The sequence below is a fragment of the Podarcis vaucheri genome (genome assembly GCF_965113315.1).
Source record: "Podarcis vaucheri genome assembly, chromosome: 13".
In the NCBI taxonomy this organism is placed as follows: domain Eukaryota; kingdom Metazoa; phylum Chordata; class Lepidosauria; order Squamata; family Lacertidae; genus Podarcis; species Podarcis vaucheri.
Window position 1 is genome coordinate 21315836 of NC_138751.1, and position 22050 is coordinate 21337885.

Here is a 22050-nt window from a genome sequence, read left to right on the forward strand (position 1 = left end):
AACCTACAAATTCTACAACTAGGAATGGCAGGGGGATTTGTTTAGGTTTGCTGAATTCGCAAAATGCAAACCATCCTTCAAAATCTGCACTTCTCCAAATTTTGCAATGTAGTTCTCCAGTCATTTGCAAAAAAATGTAAATACCTGGGTAAAGCATGCATATTTCACACATTAGTGAAAATAATGTGCAAAAGGACATTATTCGAAGGGAAACTGCTGTGCAAAAGTGTGTATATTAGAGGAAAATTGCATACAAGCATGTGTATATTAAGATAAACTTGTACTAACATGCTGATGAACTTTCCATAGGACTTTTCACCCAGAAAAGAATCACAGAGAGTTGTGGAAATGTAGAGAACTGAATTTAAGATTGGAAGAATGAGAAACTGAGAGAAACCAAAATGGGCATGTTCACCCATCCCTGCCTACAATCCAAGTCACTGATTGGTGCAACGGGAATAAATTAAGGCAGTACAGTAAGCAAAATTAGCAACAAATATTTTCTTTGCAAACATAATTCTGGTTGTAGTATCTGAAGTGTGTGTGTGTGTGTGTGTGTGTGTGTGTGTGTGTGTGTGTTGGACTTCAGAATGTTTGCTCTGTGTGTGGGGGGGGGTACACTCAGGGCTTTTGGGTAGAGGTCCAGTGCCCCACCCAGCAGAACGATTAGCAGACCTGGCTTACCTCATTTTGAAGTAATACTCATCACCAACTTAAGTGGGGGGAAGGGCAGGGGGACGGCATAACACCATGCCAAGTCTGGAATCTAAAATTACCTAACTGCAACTGAAGGAGGAAAATGGAGACATCTGGAACATTAGGACCAGAGGGCAAGAGGTGTATAAAAAAACGGGGGAACAGGAGCAGCCAGTTCCAATGTCTTTGGGTGTTTCATTAACTTACCACAGGCTGTCATTAATATAAAAAACTTACCCTTTCTTTTCTCCACAGTCATAAGGACTAGGCACTTACATGGTGCCTCGCAAGACGAAAATAATCCGTTCTGCGAGTCTCTTCGTCTAGCGGTTTTTTCGTCTTGTGAAGCAACCCTATTAGCGGCTTAGCAGATTAGCGCTATTAGCGGTTTAGCAGCTATTAAAGGCTTAGCGGCTTTGCAGCTAAAAGGCTATTAGCGGCTTAGAAAAAGGGGGGGAGCAAAAAAAAATCGCAAGACTTGCAAGACGTTTTCGTCTTGCGAAGCAAGCCCATAGGGAAATTCGTCTTGCAAAGCGCATTGAAAAACGGAAAACCCTTTCGTCTAGCGGGTTTTTCGTCTTGCGAGGCATTCGTCTTGCGGGGCACCACTGTACTGTTTTTGTACAAATGAAAGCTTAGCTTCCCGAGATTCCAAATGCCGTATAAGGTGTTGTATTCTGTGTGTTGGCAAGATAGCCTCACAGAAGTCTAGCCTCCCTGTGCATTGTTGTCACCTGGCCGCTGTAGATAAAGCAGTGTGACTATCACAAGAACCCACTCCAGCTGTTGGAGGTCACTACAATGAAACAAACAGAAGCAACAGGGTAGCCCCACTCTGTCCTTACGGAGAAAAACTGGGGAAGAGTAGGATGCCATTTTGCCTTCGTTCTGCTTCTTCTCTTAGATGCATCCTATAAATATCGCCCCCCATCCGACTCCCACACCCATCTCTTGGCTCAGCCTCTGAGGGCAGGAATTAACAAACTGTCTATTTCGGGGCCATATCTAGTTTCAGCTGCGATTTTGAGGGCATGAACCACCCAGAGGATGGGCTTGTTCAAAGACTATGAAGAAAATGACTGGAACTTTCTTTTTTTGGATGCTATACCAGGAATTCTCAGGAAGTGGGCAACATTAAAAGGGCCATGAGTTTTCCAGTGACCCAGATATAGCAGAGAGAAGGGAGTCAAAGGGTTGTGACAGGTAAAACACATTTGTTTTACTTCCAGCTAAGATAAAATGGGGTCATACAGACCTCATGGCACTAGACGTTCTGGAACCTGGATATATCTGGTGAAAGGGTCACGTTGTGGTTGTTATCCTCCATGATTTATAGAGAGCAGTATCATTTAAAAAAAAAAAAAAGGAAAGCAGTATCATTTTCTCGTACATAGCTCTAGGATGAGCTGGCAGTCTGCGGTTGGGCACGTTCTACTTGGTACTGTGGTTGGCATTCAAGATGGAAACTAAGAGTTTCTCTCAAGCCACCTGCCAAATGTTTGCAGCCGTGATGGGAAGCCTCCTCCAACACATTGCTAAAGATGTGCAAATTCATACATTCCTCCCTGGAACGAAAGAGAAACCAGCACCATTACACCTCAGTAATTCCTACAAGAAGTGCTAAATGCTAGTAATATTTGGTTATAGTAGAGTTGGCACATGTCCGGACATATCTGGAAAATTGGCAAAAAAATGTCCTGGAAAATCCAGACGTATGGCAGCCCATGTCCTCAGAAATAGCTCAAAAATATATTTAACTTTTTGAAAAATGGCAACCCCAGGTTGTAATCAACACTAGTCCTACTCAGAGTAGACCCAGTGGCGCTAATTAAGATGGTTTAGTTAAGTTTAGGGATGCGGGTGGTGCTGGGGTCTAAACCACTTGCCCACTGGAATCCCCGCGGCGGGGTGAGCTCCCGTTGTTTGGTCCCAGCTCCTGCCAAGCTAGCAGTTCGAAAGCACGTCAAAGTGCAAGTAGATAAATAGGTACTGATCTGGTGGGAAGGTAAACGGCGTTTCTGTGCGCTGCTCTGGTTTCGCCAGAAGCAGCTTAGTCATGCTCGCCACATGACCTGGAAAAACTGTCTGCGGACAAACATCGGTTCCCTCAGCCAGTAAACCGAGATGAGTGCCGCAACCCCGGAGTCGTTCGCGACTGGACTTAACTGTCAGGGGTCCTTTAACTTTTTGAGTTAAGTTTACTCACCTCATTACATCTACTCTGAGTGGAACTTAGGCAGTGCTGGATTTATGTATAGGCTAAGTAGGCTGAAGCCTAGGGCCTCCTGCTTCCCACACAGTGGAGGGATTCCTTCTTGTGATCTGGACACTATGTTCATATTGCACTGGCTTAGTTTTCAGCGTCAAGCCAACTAAGTGAATAGTCATCTCCATATATTGTGCCATCAAATATCACTGTTGTTACTGTAGTTTTAACTAATACAGTTATGTATCATCTTTCCAGTACTGTAATTCCCATCTCACCCCAGGGTGGTTCCATAGATAATAAAGAGAATTTCTATTTGCAAATTGGTGTAAATAAAAGTTCTTTCTGTTGTTGCTTGTCTTGTCATACAGCTGATCCAAATCATACATCCCTCTCCCCTTAGCATGGATGTATGATCCAGGTTGTGCCCAAAACGACTTATTTTGGGGTGCATAGATGTTCAGTTCCCACCCATTTACAATAATGTTGCCTGCATCTTCCAAAATTGCAAATATGGAACCGAAAGAAACCAGGAACCATCTTCACTTCCATTGTAGAAGATTAAGAAGACATCAAAGGTGCAGTCATGGTGAGAGAGAATATGGCATAAATTTACAGGAAATAATGTTATATTCAGGAGGAAGGAGAGGGAGCAAAACCTGAGACAAAAGGGCAAGGGAAGACCCAATTCTGGTACAGTGGTACCTCGCAAGACGAATGCCTCGCAAGACGGAAAACTCGCAAGACGAAAGGGTTTTTGGTTTTTTGAGTTGCTTCGCAAGACGATTTTCCCTATGGGCTTGCTTCGCAAGACGGAAACGTCTTGCAAGTTTGTTTCCTTTTTCTTAAAACCGTTAATACAGTTGCGACTTGACTTTGAGGAGCAACTCATAGCACGTGGTGTGGTAGCCTTTTTTGAGGTTTTTGAAGACTTTGGTGATTTTTGAAGCTTTTCCAAAACTTTTCCGAAACCGTGCTTCGCAAGACGAAAAAAACCGCAAGACGAAAAAACTCGCGGAATGAATTGCCGTATTTTTCGCTCTATAACACGCACCCGACCATAACACACATGTAGTTTTTAGAGGAGGAAAATCCGTAGGCATGCCACCCGTAGGCATTCCCTCCATAACATGCACAGACATTTCCCCTTACTTTTTAGGAGGAAAAAAGTGAGTGTTATGGTGCAAAAAATACGGTAATTTCGTCTTGCGAGGCACCACTGTACTGCGGATGGAGATTTCACCTTGCGTCTTGATTTGAGTCTCAATTCTTCTACAGGCTCCTCGTGTCACCAGGGCTCAATAAATCTGAACATAAGGAGAGCCTGCTGGGTCAGGTTAGTGGTCCATCTAGCCCCGCATCCTGTTCTCAGAGTGGCCAGTGAGATGCGTATGGAAAGCCCACCAGCAAGACCTGAGCCCAAGAGCACTCTTCCCTCCTACCTTTCCAGGAACTGGTATTCAGAATAGCAACAGAAGTGGCTATGGTAGTCAGGACAGGTCTATGCTTTAAGAAAAGTTACAGTCTGAAATTGCACATGTTCAGAGTATCACTTTTTAAAACTCTTTGTCTTTTGCTGTAACATAGCAATGCAAAAGTCTTGCAAAACATGGAATGGTGGCGAAAGAGATCCTAGAATCAGAGTTGGGAGGGATCACAAGGGTCATCTAGTCCAACCCCCTGCAATGCAGGAATCTTTTGTCCAAGGTGTGGCTCAAACCCAGGATCCTGAGATTAAGAGTCTCACACTCTACCGACTGAACTATCCCAAAATTGCATGCTTCGCAATGCATATGGCCATGTAAAAGGGTGGGGGTGTTCACATTAATACCATCAAATCCAGGGTTTAAAACTACTGAGATTACCCACTGCTCTTTCATCATCAGCAGCAGCACTTATTTATTTTTGCATTTTTGTCCCACCTATTTTTTGGAGCTCAAGGTGGAGTGCACTGTTTTCATTTACTAAAACGTATATATACTGCTTGATGAGCGTAGCCAGGTTTTTTTTTAGGGGGGGGAGCAGAATCGACGTGACTTATCAGTTACCGGTAGTTAAGTATTTCTATTGTTTTACATGATCTGGGGTGGGTGGGGCAGCTGCCCCACGCCCATGACCGCTTAGTTGTATTAAAGAAAATAAAACCTCAAAGCGGATCTCCTCCCCATTTTATAGTCACAACAACCCTGTGAGGAAGGTGAGACACTTTGAATGGCCGAAGGGAGCTCGGTGAGCTTCAGGGCCAAACAGGCATTTGAACCCTCGACTCCTTTGCCTGCCAGCCAAAGTTGCTTCTCTATGCAGAATCTCCCGCCACTAAACTATCTCGCAAAAACCACCAGCAGAACATCACGCCCCCTTGCTCTGCCTCCCCTCCCTTGCGCACGCGCGCCTCGTTACGAGAGGGGAGAGGCGAGGCCCGCGTTCCATTTCATCAGCTATGCGCACGCGCAGGACGGCGGCCGCGCGCGAGAGTTGACGAGTTCGGACTCCGAAGGTGTGGGCGGGGCGAGGCAGGAGTATAAAAGGGCCACGTGCGGCCAAACTTCTTCCTGTTTCAAATGGCGGCGTGCAGGGGTTTCGGGTTGCTGCGCGATACAAAGGCGAGCGGGCGGGCGGGCAACGGGCCGAATAACTGAGTTGCTTATTCCTTATTGGTTTCTCCATACCCCCGCCCGCTTCTGCTGCTAGGCTCTCTGTTGGGGGGAGAGGAAGAGGTTTAGAATAAGAGCTGGGTGGTGGAGTTGCAGAGGCGGCGTTAGGGTGCAGATAGGTAGAGAGGGACCCATAGTGGAAAGGACATGTAGGGCTTGTGTGGGGAATAAACTGGAATGTAGACGGGTAGACGGGAGGGCTAAAAACTTGTATAAAGGTGCTGAGTGTGTAAAGTCAAAGGAGGATTGATGAGGCTCAGCAGCATAAGGGAGAATAGCTTTGTAAAAAGGTTTAATTAAGGGCCGTAGCCGAGGGGGGCAGGGAGGGGCAGCTACCTCCCCCAAATCAATAACAATACATGGCTGAGGTTCTGCTCCCCAACAAAAGGCCTGCCCCCGCCTAACAAAAATCCTGGCTACGCCCATGGTAGTTAACGGGGGGGGGTTTGTGGGGGGTAGAAAAGGGATTTTGACTGAAACTGGCAGACAAGGGTGTATATAGGGACTGGTATAAGGAATGTACTGTAGTGTGCTGTCAGGCAGGACTCTGGAAGAGTGCCTCTAGTGGCATATTTTACTAACCAGCTTTCCCTTCCTACAGAGATACTTTTTGTCTATCTCCTGCTTAAAATGGAGCATCCATCTTGGGCCTCCAGTGACCCGAGGAACTTGTGGTACTGGGTAAGTGTTGCCCTGCCAAATTTCATACTGTTGCCCTGGGAAATCCTGAGCTACTATAGAAGGTTTTCTGGGCACTTCGGTTAGATAGTAAAGAGTGAAACACCATCTCCCCCTCTAGAGTCCCGGTGCATTCGTTGGGTGTTCCATGCAAGGTCTGGCAAGTCCTGTATTTATATGAGCCAAATTTCCTGCCATTGGAGATTGGGGTGCATGGTAAGCCAGGAGAGCATTGCTGTGTGTAGGTGGGAGTGCTGTGGCCACAGGGTTCCTCCAATGATGTTAGCACTGGGCGCAGATTGCAATGACGATGACAGTGCCCCCCATGCCTTTGACATCATGGGGGACTGAGGAGCAGAATCCCTGTTGATCCCAGAAGGTTGAGGTTGTGGGGGGAAGGCTCTGGTGGGATTAGGTCTGTGTGTTGAACTTTGAGACATGTGTGTGCAGTTGTGGCGGCTGGGGCTTCCTGCAGAGGATACAATGGCAAAACACTGGAGAATGAAAGCCTCTCCCGGCAGCACTAGTTGAATTTTGTGAAAATCTTTTGGGATGCTATCTTTCTCTGCTCTCTTCTCATCCAGGTGTACAGCAAAGCTTTGGGTAGGGGTGGTGATGGATTGATCTAATATAGGGAAATAGTCCCATGCATTCCCAGCTCCTAACTACAATACTTTTATTGTTAGGTGATCCTGATGATGTACCCAAGATGAATATCTGCCTCGCAAGTTGAATCTAGGTGCTTCAGTGGCAGCCAAGGCTGGTGAGCATTCACTTAATGGCAAGTTGGAAGAGGGGTATTGGAACAGAGTTAGTGCAGTGCTAGAAGTGGGTCGGGAACATGAGGTACCCCAATGATGTCAGCACTGGGCTCCGATCGCTGTGATGATTTGGGTGCCTTCTGGGGACTTGACACTCCAGAAGACTGAGGGGTTCTGGATCTGAGAGTCCCTACTTGGCTGTGCATTTCGTGTGTCTGAAGAGGGACAACTTTGGTCTCCTAGCATTAATGCTCTCGCTCCATCAGCCTGTAAAGCATGAATGGCTTAGGAATGACACAATGCAGCAGTTGAGCTTTTCCTATTGTTTAGTGCTGAAGTTTGTGTGTGTTATAGCTTATGGAAGTACGGGACTGCATTTCTTTTAAGCTGGAGTAATTAACATTTTTAATGGTAAGGGGCCAGTGTATCATGCTGTCCAGATTGCCCCACCACCACCCCGTTTTAAAGCTGCTTAGCGAGTTGGGAATTTGGAGTGGAGAAGCAATACTCATGATTTGCCACAACTTTTTAGATATTGAAGTTTGTGTTGGGGGTCACCAGCATGGTGTCCTCCAAATGTTGGGCTCCTGTCAGCCCTCACCAGCATAGCAAATGGCCAGGGAGGGTGGAAACTGCAGTCCCAGCAATAGTGTGGAGTATCATGTTCGCTACTCCTGAAATTGTGATGCACCTAATTTCTTTACATATTCTCTCTTTTTAAAAAAAGAACTGAGTGGCAGGAAGGGAAAATGTGCTTGCAGGCATGAAATCCAATATGTGTAGTGAATGATCTGTGAAACTGAAACTAGGCTACACCTTGTGGATAGTGTGCAAAAAAGTCTTGCCAACATGGTTTGTTTGCTTTCTTCCTCCAGATATGGGAACACCTGAGCTCTGCTCTTGCAGGCAGGAAGATGCAACTGGTTACATGCCCTAACGGCTCACAGGTAGAACTGGGCAGGAAAGGCAGAGGAAAGATTATCTGGGCATTGAAAAACACAATAGTTGATCCTAAAGGGTTATGCCAAGGTTGTGTTGACAGGGGTCAGTCCTCCCATTTATTTTAAGAGGCAGGTACTTCACTGTGTGTGCTTTGTAGCGCTGAGGCATGTATCAGGGAGCGTCTTTTTAAAAATTAACAGCCTTTAAATTGGGAAGTAAATGCTCTCTTACTGGATTTGTATTCCATGGGGCCAAAAGGCTTAGTCTGCTGGGGCTGGGCTGAGGGAATAACTAAAGTTCCTGAACAAACTTGTACAGGGATAGTCCCATTATTCCAGAAGAACATTACACTATTTCTGACCGAGATACAGGGCCCTTCAAGATTCAGTCAGCAGCCTTTTAAAAGCACCGTCATATCCTGTGGGCTTTCCCTAGGCACTGCGTTGCTAATTCATGTGGCATATTTCTTCCCACCCAGCCTCAGCCAAGCTGGATGCCCGCAGCAAAAAATGAAATGGATGGGTTTCTCCCACAATCTTGAAAGAATCTCCTGGACTATCAGCAAGTCACTGATAACATTTATTATTATTATTATTATTATTATTGGATCCACTGATTTTTTCCCACTGCCTTCCATCTTAAACAGCCTTTGCACATACACCTTTCCCCCAACTTTGCTTGATCACCAGCCTCCTACTCTTTCAAGCAAGTTTCTTGATTTCAGAACCAAGTAGCTTGGCTCTTCGCTGCAGCTTTCTATTAAGAGCAGTTGAGTTGAGCTTCCATCAGAAGCAGGGATTATTCCATCAGCTTTGCCAAAAGATTGGCAGTATCAGGCACCTCCTACCCCTGAACTTCCAGTTGGTCATTAAAAGAAAAACTAAGGATTAGTACCTGAGTTTGATTTCTTTTCTCTTCCCTCCCTTTGTGTGTTGTGTTTTTAAGATTGTAAGCCTGCAGGCAGGAACTGCCTTGCTTTTATTGATTGCATATAAGTCATGCTGGTAACCTCCTTGGTTGAAGAGCAGGGTACAAATGCTCTAAATAAATTGTTGATCATGAGCCATACACACCCTCCTTTGTTTCACCTTGGATTCTGAAGCAGCATGAATATCTTTGGGGATATTTGCCAAGAATGCTGCATTTTGCACAACCTTGTCATGCATTTACTCCTTTCAACTTGGGGAAAACAGAACTTGAATTGTATGCCTCCAGGCAGGGGCAGTGTTATTCTGTGCAGCATTTACTTTTCTCAATAAAATCTGGAAACAATAAGTGGTTTTGCATTGTTGTCGTGTAGTTGTGTCCACTCTTCGTGACCCCCTGGACCAGAGCATGCCTGGCACTCCTGTCTCCCACTGCCTCCCGCAGTTTGGTCAAACTCATGCTGGTAGCTTCGAGAACACTGTCCAACCACCTCGTCCTCTGTCGTCCCCTTCTCCTTGTGCCCTCCATCTTTCCCAACATCAGGGTCTTTTCCAGGGAGTCTTCTCTTCTCATGAGGTGGCCAAAGTATTGGAGCCTCAGCTTCAGGATCTGTCCTTCCAGTGAGCACTCAGGGCTGATTTCCTTCAGAATGGATAGGTTTGATCTTTTATTATTTGCATAGTTGTACTTAATGTTTTTCACATGCAGGCATCTTTTTGGCAAGGTACAGAAAATCTGGCCATCCAGATGTTGATCCTACCACAGGTGTCTTTTGTGGGGAAGCCAAGGCATTAAGCACAGCTTAGGTGGTTAGAGCGTGGTGTTGATAACACCAAGGTCGCAGGTTTGACCCCCTATGGGACAGCTGCATATTCCTGCATTGCAGAGGGTTTGGACTAGATGATCCTCAAGGTCCCTTCCAACTCCCGATTTTAAAAATTATTGGTGTATGTCTGTCAGAGCAAATTACATACTAAAATGAAAAGCATGGGGCCCTCTAAACAATGTGGAGGCATAGGAATTCCCTTGCCATGTCTGACAGAAAGGTACACACAGTGTAGTACTCACAAGCATTGCACTACTTGCTTTATTTTTAAGTCTCCTAATAATTCCCTACAGTAAATGTGTGCCTCTTGCCTGTGCTGCTTGGACCATCAGCTTCTGTGGATGGAGTCTTGAGTTTGCCCCCCTTGGCTCCACTGGACCACACTTCACAACATGTAGAGGCTGTTCTCTCTTCCCATGAGGGTGATTGGTGGTTGCCATGAGCCCATCTTCCCATCACCTCCTCCAGTACATGATGCCTGCTCCTATTAATGCTGTGCTCAGCAGGCCTACTGCTACAGCCAGCGCTGTTACGGTGCGCCCTGCAAAAGGAATTGAGCAGGTGTGAGTGGGAGAGTCAGTGCGACCCTCTTCCCAGGGGGAGGGAAAAGACCTTGCTTTACCTGTGCCTTCCCGAGGGTTTTGGCATTCGGCATCCCAGTCCAGCGGGATGACTGCCTTCATAAGATGAATGAAGAGAGGCAGTGGGCAAGGTGTGGGGCAGTCAGGCAGGGCTAATGTGTGGGGCTGGTGGCTGCTTTCGTTCCGATAAAACATGGATACACTGAAGGAGCTGGAAAGATGGAAAACACAGGAGCTTAGTAAAGATTGCACTCTTAACCTCTTCCCATAACCCCGCACTGCCAAACGTTGGCTCTGATATTTGGTGCTTTCCTTCCTGCAGTGTCTCTCAAAATGTTCTGGTTCTGTCTCAGCCTCTTTGCCTTGTGTGCTTTGTGTCAATGTGTCAGCAACTGCAAATGTGCTGACAAGTCACTGGGAGGCAGCTGTTAATACTGCAAGGGATACTAGGAGCTGGCAGAGAGAGAGAGTCCCTCCGAATGGTGTACTCCTTGGTTTGGAGAGGACAACTTTTAAGAAAGGGTAGTAATAATAATGTTTCCTTATATCAAAGTCAGAACTAAAAATAAAATTAAAAAAACTGGACAGAGAAGACTTACCGTACTCCAAAAGGTGGCTTTTAATTTAAGAAAACAAGGGAAAACATGCCACGGTTCCAAACAGGGAGCCTTTCCCCAGCCCTACCTGGAGAATACTGGGGATTGAACCTGCGTGATCCTTTGCATGTGAAGTAATGTGTCTACCATTGAGTTGTGGGAGGATAGCGAAGCCACAAAAGGAACGGGGGGGGCATGTATAAGCTGCTTTTTCAACAAGTAAAAATTTCAGTTCTTCATGGAAAAGCAATTGTACATAATTTGTTCTATTGGGCACAGAGTTAGAGGAAGCTGAAAGCCTGAGCACATTCTGTTCCCTGGGATATTGCTGCAAGTTAGAAGCCTTTTAAGCTCACCCTCACAAGCCTTGAAGGCTGGACATTTTTTTGCTTCTTAAAATACTGCCAGCGTTTTATTTCACCAGGATGATAAATCATCAGTAGTTCATCAGCACCTGTGCAATTTTTACATACACACCAAACCTTTCTGTGATGGAGAGCAAATTCAACACCCAGCAAAACAAGAGAAACTCTTCCTGCCCCACAGATGGAACCAGACTTACTTATTGCTTTCCTGGTAGAATTCGAACCCATGACAGGCAGCATAGGGTGGAGGGGGACCATTATAAACGCCCAGGGCTCCTTGAAGAGCGATTAAGGTGCTGTCATGCTAAAAAGTAGGTGAACAGGAAAAATGTAGCCAACATGTTTTGTTTTGCATTTTACAATATATTGCTATGCCCCCCCTCCCTAAAACATGCCACTTTTTCATGTGCAGACTAGATATTACTTTGCTTCCCCCTCATCATCATGAAGGGTGCTATTCAGGAACTTCCTGTTTCCCTTTCATGTGATAAGTTTGTTCCATAGTTTGCAGGCTTAGTTTTATAGTTCTAGTTTTAGTGAGACTATTTTTAGCACTTTCAAAAAGGACTGCTTGCAGTGAAGCCACTAAATAGCCCCGAGATCCTTCTAAACAGGCAGACTGCTATACACACTTAAACCACACACCCCATCTTCCCACATGGTCTCTCTGAAGTCTTAAGGTGGGGAAAGACTTACAGCAGAATACATGATCATCTTCAGGGGCAGATCTCGGCACACTACTTTGGAGAAGTTGCTCAGGATAGCGCCAAGTAATATCCCTGCAAGGAAGGAGAGAGACTGTTGACTGAGGGGTGTCCTATGTCAAAGACTAACTGACCAACAGGCACAAAACTAGCAGCTCTGCAAATAATTGGGGGTCAAGGGGGTGCTGTGTTGCATACAAAAATGAGAGTCATGCAAGCACATGTGCTGACCACTGGCGGATGCGCCATCAGCAGTTGAAGGGTTGAGTGGAAGAAAAACCATAGTAACAAAAAAACAAACACAGAAATGTCATAACCCACACACAAATTGGTCATGTATGGATCTGGCGAGGACAATGGGGAACACATTGAACTGGAAAATAGTGAATTTTCAGGTGCCGTGTGAACGGGCCCTCCTCAAAAAAATTTTCCAGTGCCGTGTTTTGTCAAAGCAGCATTAGAATGTTTATTCTCTAAATTTGATTAAAATTTACCTCCAGTGAATCGGGCCTTCTCCTGACTTGCATGCATTCCCACATGGGCTTCGACATTGAATGCTTCCATCTCTGAAAGGGTGGCCAGGACCTGTGGTGTGGCCCAGCTAGGCAAGGTCAGGTTGTGTGTTTTCTGCAAGGAAAGAAAAAACACCAGAGAAAGGTATGGTTGGAGGCAAACTGTGGGGAGGCAGTTATGCGGTGCAGTATGCCTACCTGGCAGAAGAGGGAGTCGTGGACCCTCCAAAGGCCCCTCAGGGTCAGCTGTTCCTCTTTAAGCCCTGTATGGTTTGCCATCTCTCTCATAAAGCCCTGGGAAGGGAGGGAAGAGGGAAGAAGAATTAGCTAACGGACTGGAACTTCAATGTGCTTTTCCTGGAGAAAGCTGGTTCCACTATCCTACATGGTCTTACTAACACCAGTTTATGTCCACATAAACTGACATAGGCCTGAATGTTGTAAGTGAAGTGGTGTGGCTTCCGAAAACCCACTTCCATGTAGTGTTGGCACCACAATTAGACCCATTATGGATGGTATTCAGTGTTTGTTTCACTCAAGACTAGACCCATCAGAGTTAATAAACATGACTAAGTTAGGCCTAAGGGCCCCTGCCTTTCTCAAATTTGTATATATTTTAAAACTATGTATGTGAGCCTTCTTTTTTGTTTATTTTGGGCTGTGTAGAGTTTTTTGGTCCTGAACATCAGTTTTTTCTTCTGTGCAATGGGAGATTCCCATGACAGTTTCTTAGATTTCTTGAATGTGCCCTCAGGCCCAACAAGGTGCTATCTGGGGCTAATGGGAGTTGTAGTCCAAACCAGCTGAAGGGCACTAGGATTGGCAAAGGCTGTTACAAGTGCTTACCTAGGAGTAATTTATTTTTGAATAAACATGTTTGCATTACATCACTGGGCACTTTTTTAAAGTATTCCTTTTTTATCTTGTATCTGTTGTTACTAATGTTTTTTATTATATTCAAAAGCTTTAGCTTTAATTTTTTGGAAACCACCCCGGATTCTTGCCCCGCAAAGCGGTATATGAATATTTTAAATGAATAATAAAAACACTCAGATTGGGTGCTAGACTGGCCATCAGCGATTTCCAAAAGTAAACAAAGGGCTGCCTTAAGCAAAAGAAGGCAGTCAGTTTTCTTGTCGATGGCAATGCAAGACAAGACAAGCGAACTGGTATAATGTAAATCACTCTGCAGGGAATCCTGGGAACCATGATTTTCGGGAGGTGGGGTGTGCATGCTTTGGATCACTAAAGTATCCATGCTGAGCTACATTTCCCAAGCTGCTTTTGGGTAAAAGCCGGGTCAATTAAAGTGGTATAAAACCTGCTTTAAGTTTGTAGTACATATATATCCTCTGAGTGATCAAGGCAGGGAAGAAGACTCCCCCTCCAGATGGTCCATTCCTCTTAGAATGGGTGCAAAGAGTTGGATTGATGAATTGGATGAAGAAGAAATCCTGATTTTGGAATCCATTCTCCCCTCCTCCCTCCCTCCCTTCCTCCTAGCCAACCCCACCTTTCCCTGATACCTTCCAGGTCTCCATTTTAGCCTGATAGCTTGGCAAATTAATTGTCTCTCCCATCAGCTGTTGGTATCGTAGGCAGTTCCGGGTTGGCGGCTTCAGCAGCTGTGAGGTGCAGGGTAGGAAAAGACAGACAAAGCTGATTCTTGGGGAAAGCTGACCCCTCTTGCCTTTCCCACATGTAAACTATGGGGCTACACTTCAGAAGCAGGAACACTGGTTGAATCTCACTTTCACATCTGTGTACTCTTGCATTGCCCAAAAAAAGGCTGCCGTGTAGAGCCGTCTTCAGCACCCTGGAGTCAGGCAGATATTTTGGCGACCATTCCCATCAGCCTCTGACAGCACAGGTGGTTGATGGGAATTATAGCTCAAAATATCTGCCAGATTACCAGGCTGGTGTAGTGGATTGAATGCTAGACTTCACGACACCGGTCTAAATGGTAAATATACTTACTGAGTCTCTGTCCCAATTTATAAGCTTGACCAGAATGAAAATGCAGGGCGTAGATGGAACTCATACAGAAATCTGGCAAGGCATCAAAATAAAAGAGCCAGAAAGAAACTCATTCTTGATAAAGTTGGATTTTGTGAAGTGGCATTCCCCTTTTCAGGAAACACTTCCCTTAGCTCCTCTGTCAAAAAATACATTTGTTTCATGCATAGACCACCTTACAATGGAAGACTCATAGGATGGTGTTCAATAAAAGCAATATAAGAAAATGCCACGGAAACTCAATACAAAGCAGAGAAGCAGCTGATAAGAACCAGTAAAATCTGGGCAAGTTGCGAAGGATTACCTTATCATACTTAGTAGGCACAGTGTGGATGGGGACAGGTCTCCAGCTGATCTCTGGATCTGAGCTTGGATAGAGCCCCATCAGGTTGGCTTGGGCGCTCATTAAGGTGCGGTCGTAATCTGTGCTGCGGATATAGATCTGGAAAGGGGCATAATGGTTGGTCATCCTCAAGGCGGGTGAAAGCCCTGGCTGTCCCCGAGTGCCGGTGGGGCTATTTATTCTGTCCTTGAGACTCTCCAAGCCCAGACATCTCACTGGACTCCACTACGCCCTCTCAAGCTGCTCTGGCCTGGCTGGAATGTGTCTTTGACCTGTGATGCTAATGTCGCTTGCCTGCCTAAAGGGACAATAGAGTTGTGTTGGTGGGAGCATAGAAGCTTTGGGCTTTTGTGTGGCCGGAACATAGCCTGGGAAGCCAGTGTTGTGTATTGGAGTAGGACATGGGAGACCAGGGTTCAAATTCCCACTCAGCCATGAAACCTACTGGGTGACCCTGGGCCAGTCACCATCTCTCAGTCTAAACTACTTTACAGGGTTGTTATGAGAATAACATGGAGAGGGGAAGAAGAGCTGTGTATGCCTCATTGAGTTCCTTGGAGGAAAGGTGCGATGTAAAAATCAAAAACCTCCATTGTCCACTTGGGCCTCTAGAGCCACCCAGTTTTTCCCTCTGGCTTCACCCTCCACCCATTAGCTTTTTTAAAGGTGGGTGAAGCTGGTGTTATGGGTTTGGATACATTTTAGGGGTGCTGCTGCTTATTTTTGCATGTCAGCTAATACTTAAATTGTTGCATGCTTTATATATATTTATTACTGTATTCATATTTGCTGCCTTGTGAATTATTGGATGCTGGTGTGGAATATATCTATCGCCTTTATTAAATAAGCAAACAAATATTTACCTCCTGTGGTTTGTAGGATGCACTCAGGAAGCCAGCATATCTCTCTCTGAGGAATCGTCCCAGTGCCTTCTGTTGCAAAATACCTACCTGCAGCAGACAAAAGGGAAAAAGCAAGTTCGGGGGGGGGGGGGAGAGAAAGATCTGAAGCGTCCTCCAAAACAGGGCTGTCCCATTGCTCCAGTGCAAAGCGAAGGCTGAGATCAGTCGCCTTCACTCACACAAAAACTCCAGTCATGGAAATTCTGGCAAGTGCCTTTCTCCCCCTTCCCAAAGTTGTGGCTGGAGGTGACCATGGGGATCGGCAGGGCAGAAAACAGGTGGAGCTTGAGCCAATGGCAGGGAGAGCCAGCCCCTGATTGGTTGTAAAGCAAAAAGGCAGCCAGACAGGGACAGTGCCCCATTTGCCTCCAGTGCTCATCCCACCCCCTACACACACACGCACCCCAAGCCCCCACCTCAGTGAGTTGCTGGAAGCCTTGTGGCCAGGGTGCCGCTTTGTGGGGATCCGTGGGGTAGGTGCCCAGAGGGGATCGGTCACCATGGCGATACACCTAAGAAAGAAGAAGGGGGTCAGAACAGCGACATGCAGCAAACCGAGTGATAGTTTTGCCCTCAAATTTCTAACCTACAGGATCAGGAATCTTTGGACTTGTAAAATATCTTCAGGGCTGTCACATGGAAGAGGGAGCATGCTTTTTATCTCTCCTGCTCTTGAGGGTAGGACTCGAACCAATGGCTTCAAGTTACAGGAAAGGAGATTCCAAGTAAACATTTGGAAAATTTCTGACAGTAAGAGCTGTTTGGCAGTGGAACAGACTCCCACGAGAAGTGGTGGACTCTCCTTCCAGGGAGGCTTTCTAAGCAGAGGTTGGATGGGCGTCTGCCATGGATGCTTTCGCTGAGATCCCTGCATTGCTGGGGGCTGGACTAGATGACCCTTGGGTACCTTCCATCTCTTAAGATTCTATGATTCTGTGATCCTGGTCTGCAAAATGGGAGCTACTGTGATTTACCTTCCATATTATTCCACCTACACACACACACACACACAAACCCTTTGCTATCTAGTTCTCTCACACACATGCATAGAAACAGACACGTGTTTTCCCCTTCTGTAATAGATGGCACTGCTGGAGGGTCAGTCTGTAAACCAGAAACAAGATGCCTGCACCAATTCATTTACAGGTGAGGGGCAAAGAAAAGCAACCACAGCCACTTTATAATTTTTACTTTTGAGTTTACGTGACATGCACCAAGTGTATTGCAAAATAAACAAATATGTGCTTATACGGGTATTATTTTAATTATGCATCCCATATATAAAACAACAACTCTGTTTTATAGCATCTAGTGCTATAAAAACTACCCCTTTAAAGAAATTAAAAATACAAATTTCTATTTACTCCTCTTCAGATCTGATGCATTACAAGAGAACCATCCTATGCGTGTGAGTATATATATATTTCATAATAGGCCTAATACTTGTTTTTCACACTATCCCTCTCAAACGCTCCCCTCCCACCCCTTAAGGGTGTATTCCTAATACGAAGCCTGCAGTCTTTCGGGCACTTCTGTGGAATACATTTTCATTCAAAGTGGCCAGGGATTGGGTGAGTCAGGGTAAAGTAATTAGTATGTTATTACCCTTCTTGAGACTAAACAAGCTATTAGACCGATCAGTTTTAAAAAAAGGTGTGTGTGTGCCAGCATCAGGTATTTGACAAAGTGGTCTTAAGTGCATGGAGACTTATGCCCCAGTAAGTGTTAGTTTCTAAGGTGTTACAAGTCTCTGGGTGTGTGATGTGTCTCTGTGCCCAGCGCAGACACAGATCTCTGGTGCCCTTCCAGTACAGAACTGCCCCACCCACCATGATGGGGTTGTAACCACGGTTAGACAGACTTGGACTGGATCCATTGACATGAATGGGCACAACTAACTTAGGGTCCATTAATTTCAGTGGCGTTTGACCAACACTGGAAACAACACAAAGTTTTGGCCGTTTTTCAATAGCCAGTCTCCTTAATGTTTTTCTGTGTTTTTATTGTTTAAAAACACTGGTTTCCCCCCTGTTTTAACAATGTACACCACCTTGATATTTTATGATACAGGATACTGACATACTTTTATAATTAATTAAATATCAAAGTCATTCACACACACACACACACACAGAGAGAGAGAGTGGTGCCTTGGGTTACAAACACTTTGGGTTACGGTACCTCAGGTTAAGAACTTTACCTCAGGATGAGAACAGAAATCACGCGGCGGCGGTAGGAGGCCCATTAGCTAAAGTGGTACCTCAGGTTAAGTACGGGTTTAGGTTAAGAATGGACCTCCGGAACAAATTAAGTTCGTAACCAGAGGTACCACTGTGTGTGTGTGTGTGTGTGTGTGTTTGTAAGTAATTAAATGTCAGTTCTAAGACACCTCAGTAGGATTTATATCCTGAAAGATAGAATATAGCAATATATGAAATGAAAGAGAGGCAACTCTCTGCTTGGAGCAGAATGCACCCTACGCCTTCGTCCCTGACTCAAGAAATCCAGAAGCTCTGCTTCCCATCTCTGACCCCACAGACCTCACACCGCCCCCAAAGTATTCTGGCTCCTTTCCCTCTTGCCGTGCAGCGCTAGATCCATGCTCCTTCCTGGAGAACCCAGGCGCCCTAGTTCCTGCCACCCACCCTCCTGTGTGTACCAGCGTGACGAAGCGCAGCGTCCTCTCCTGGGCCGGCGTGAGAGGCAGAATATCCTGGATGAGGAGGAGGAGAATCCAAGGTGCCAGAGTTACAGAGCGCCTCATGGTCTCTGCCACCTGGAAAAAGAACTGTGGGAGGGAGGGAGGGAGGGCAAACTCTTCCGTTATATAGGCCCATCCTCAGACCCTGTAATTATCTCTCGTTTTCCTTTGCTGACAGGTCAGATCTAACAGGCGGCACCACAGAGCTCATGTGTGTGTGTGTTAGTGTGTGAAAAGAGTGTCGGTTCCCCCTCCCCCCATTTTACACCTGCCAGTCCCCTTAAAACTACCTGTTTGTTAAATGGGGGGGGGGAGAGATTCACTTGCCCTGATGATTACAACTCCCAACCAAGACATTACGTCTTGCCTTCTCCACCTGCAGAGAAAACATCTGAGCCTGTGATAACCAGTTGCCGGGTTTGTTTCTGGCCGGGCTCCTGTGTGTTTAGCCGCTGGGTGTCTGGCAAAAATTCAGCAGGTAAACCCTTTTGCTTGCACAGAGATGTGCTGAAGAGGAGCTTCTCCTGATGGAGTTCTGCCTGTCCCGTAAGCATTGTTAAGTTTTTTCCCCCCATTTTTTTTTTTGTTTTCCCAACATTATAAACAAACAAACACATAAGACAAACAAACATAAATCATAGCCTTGTTAAAAATTACACTTATTAACATTGTTAAGTGACTTCCTCACTTCCCCTTGGTTGAATTTCATTGCATATCTTTTTAACGGTTTTCCGAATCACAGTTCTTAAAAAATTTAACTTAAACATTAACATCCTTAGATCTTCACATTATGAAATTAAACATATTAATTCATCACTTAACTTAAATAAAATCCTAAGCCAATTAAGTATCTGCAAGCTGTTTTCAGTTAATTTAACTTAACATATTTAACTAAGTAATCATTAAATTTAATCCAATCTTCCTCATACTCCTCCTCCTTCTGGGCGCGGACTCTTCCGGTTAGATTGGCTAGCTCCAAAAAATCCATCATCTTCATCTGCCATTCTTCTATCGTTGGTAATTCTTGGGTTAGCAAGCATTATAAGTTGAGGAGCTTTGCTCAGGGGCTCGGGAGTCAAATCATGTCAGGTCGTCGTTACCTGACAACAAGAATTCAGTTTGCAGACTCCTCCAACCACCTGAAGGATGTGGGACCATATAGTCACCCCCAGACATTAATGGGTCCAGTTTTGCATGGCTGATGCCAGCCTCCCTCTTGGTAGATCAACAAACAAGTTCAGGCTCTTGATACGCTTGCACCTGGTCATCTCGCCAGACACCTAGCCGAAGCGTCATGTTGATTTACACCTGGTCACCAGAATTTGATGTTTCACAGGAGATGGCCTCAGCAGAGGTGGAGGTTTATGTGACAGAAATCTGTAAGTAAAACAAGTAAAACCTCCAGTGACAAAACATTCTAGTGGGGAGTGCTCCTGTTCCAGTCAGTCATCACAACATCACCACTGTGTCAGCATTCTGGGCTACATCCAACCAAATTAGAGTACAATCATGGACATTTATAGATCTAAATTTGTCATGTCCCTCGATTTCAATGGGTATACTCTGATTAGAAGTTACTTGGCTGCAACCCAGAATGTGGACTGACTGGAGGGGAATGGAATGGAGTGTCGTTGTGGAGGGTGTTGCACACTGGCCTGAGCAGTGAACAGGAGACCTGTGCTACAAGATTTTGTTCTAGGTTTGACTTGTGAACTCTAGAGTTTGACCCTGTGCAGTCATTGAATGCAGTGTCTTTTTCTAAACCCTTTTTGTACTTCTGCAAACTTTGGTGTTCCTCCAAACCTGCTTATAGCTCCCTCTATCATTCTTGGCTGTGGACAGTGCTGTTTGGGTGTCAGCACTGAACATCAGAATAGAGAGAATGTTTTGAAGCCTTTGGTGGCAAAGGAGGTGCCAATTCCCCTTGTTCTTCAGTCCAGTAATGGCAGGACCAGGCACGAATTATTTGTATAATTTGTACCGGACCCAGGATTTGCCTTTTGTAAATGCAGAATGTGGAATTAGGTGGGTGAAGGTTTGTTTGTTTTTGTAAGGTACATATGTTGCTAGCCATTCACTGTCGTCGTTAACAGAAGAGCCTTTGAAATACTGGACCTTTCTGCTTCCTTATTTCATCTTATAAAGGAACATCGAGGAAGGAGCTCTGGGCCGCATCAAAATATTGTTCCCCCACAGCTTCTAAAAGCTGCAGTCCAGATGGCGAAAGCTCTTGCCACGGGAATGATGGGGCAGCCTTCCTGCATGGTGGCTGCTGCTACAAATTGAAAGAGAAGGGGCTGAGTATGAAACAGAGCAGGAGGGGGAAAGTGCGTTCCGACTTTTTAATTGCTAGTTTGGAATCCTGGTTGGGGAAAACTGAGTCATAAGTTGTTCTGCGTCCATAGCTGCTGCTTCAATGCCAAGTGCTGAAAGCATATGTTGGAAATGACTACCAAAGCTACTAGTCCACAAGAATGTTCAGTAGCTGTTCCACACATATGCATATGAGAGGCTGCTACTAGCCATACTGTATAAGGGTGTGGGGAAGAGGCATTCCAGAGCTTCCAGTACAGTGATACCTTGGTTTAAGAACAGCTTAGTTTATGAACAAATTGGATTAAGAACGCTGCAAACCCGGAAGTAGGTGTTTTGGTTTGTGAACTTTGCCTTGGAATAAGAACATGTTTCGCTTCCTGTTGAGTGTGTTCCACTTGTAAACTGAGTCCCCCGCTGCTATGGGAAAGCATGCCTTGGTTTAAGAATGCTTTGGTTTAAGAACGGACTTTCGGAACGGATTAAGTTCATAAACCAAGGTACCACTGTAATTAGGCTCCAACCCCTCCTGCACCACCAGCACTTTAAAAACTTGGTAGGCCAGGAGGAGAAAGCTAAACCCTGAAAAATCTCAATGCTGCAAACCCTAACAAACCCCACAGCAATAGGGTCAGTTATTTACCAGGGAAAGGTCAAGAAAGAAAGAAAAAAAGAAACTTCCTGGCAAATCAGTTGGAGTGTATGATGATGATGCCAGAAAATATTTCAATCTGTGTTCATTTAATTTTATAAACAAACATACATAATGGAGCAATAGCAAAATATAGGTCAATTAACAACAGAGTTGGTGCAAGGCCAAAAGCCTAATACAAAACCACCATTGGAAACAGAGCAACTGAACAAAGGAGAAATGCAGCCCCATGGAAGGAATACCATTATCCAAGTTAAGTTACCATGAGTTTGAGCTGGGATAACATTGTTTTCTCTTTTTATTTATTAAATGCAGCAATTCCACATTTCTCTAAATTTGTCAGGCTCCTTTGTTTTCCTTAATGCTTTCATCTTGTGTGTTATTTTTTCCCCCACTGACCACGTTTCTGGATACCAAACTTTCAATGAATTCAGCCTTTTGCTGCTTTCGCAGTGGTTGGCTGTAAGATTACCAAGTCTTTCAGCATAACTTTCCCCTTTGAGTCATCAAACGTATATTCTCGTTATGGTGCTACAGGGACACTTGTTATTTTCACTACAACCAACTAAGCTGGCTACCACTCAGGAGTTCAAAAGGGCTGCAAATATTTGCACATCAAAAAGAGGCTGCAGCTGCCTGCAATGTGAGGTTGCTGCTTTCTCCTCTCCTACCCCG

General features: G+C 45.2%; 1 protein-coding gene and 2 long non-coding RNA genes across 11 annotated transcripts in view; 2 read left to right on the top strand and 1 right to left on the bottom strand.

The window, feature by feature from the left end:
• The window catches only part of LOC309517722, a 129375-nt gene extending 124585 nt beyond the window's left edge, over nt 1-4790 (top strand). For 3 of the 4 annotated variants that reach the window (XR_014213232.1, XR_014213233.1, XR_014213234.1), the window contains 2 exons: nt 310-471; nt 1808-2041. This is a non-coding gene — a long non-coding RNA (uncharacterized lncRNA). Of the gene's footprint in view, nt 1-309; nt 472-1807; nt 2042-4180 lie in introns of those variants that run through there. The other variant, XR_014213231.1, reaches the window with a different exon arrangement.
• A 303-nt stretch (nt 4791-5093) lies between these two features.
• Nucleotides 5094-22044, top strand: LOC309517719. 3 transcript variants are annotated; one of them, XR_014213224.1, is made up of 7 exons: nt 5094-6237; nt 6921-6997; nt 7871-7942; nt 16792-16855; nt 17084-17117; nt 18793-18970; nt 19457-22044. It is a non-coding gene; the product is annotated as an uncharacterized lncRNA (long non-coding RNA). The 3 variants fall into 3 exon arrangements; XR_014213225.1 differs by lacking the exons at nt 16792-16855; nt 17084-17117; nt 18793-18970; nt 19457-22044 and adding an exon at nt 8373-9212 and having other exon boundaries at nt 5465-6237; XR_014213226.1 differs by lacking the exons at nt 16792-16855; nt 17084-17117; nt 18793-18970; nt 19457-22044 and adding an exon at nt 8416-9212 and having other exon boundaries at nt 5466-6237.
• On the bottom strand, nt 9305-18557 carry ACP4 (acid phosphatase 4). Of its 4 annotated transcripts, XM_082197046.1 has the most exons (11): nt 18369-18557; nt 16126-16221; nt 15671-15757; nt 14769-14906; nt 13975-14073; nt 12647-12742; nt 12431-12563; nt 11929-12011; nt 11430-11536; nt 10313-10482; nt 9307-10231 (listed from the first exon to the last, which is right to left on the bottom strand). In XM_082197046.1, exons 1-11 carry the CDS (start codon nt 18471-18473, stop codon nt 10146-10148), a joined length of 1200 nt encoding a protein of 399 aa, XP_082053172.1. In that variant the 5' UTR covers nt 18474-18557; the 3' UTR covers nt 9307-10145. The 4 variants fall into 4 exon arrangements, with proteins under 4 accessions (XP_082053169.1, XP_082053171.1, XP_082053170.1 ...); XM_082197043.1 differs by having other exon boundaries at nt 9305-10482; XM_082197045.1 differs by lacking the exon at nt 18369-18557 and adding an exon at nt 17910-18154 and having other exon boundaries at nt 9305-10482.
• Nucleotides 22045-22050: the final 6 nt, after the last annotated feature.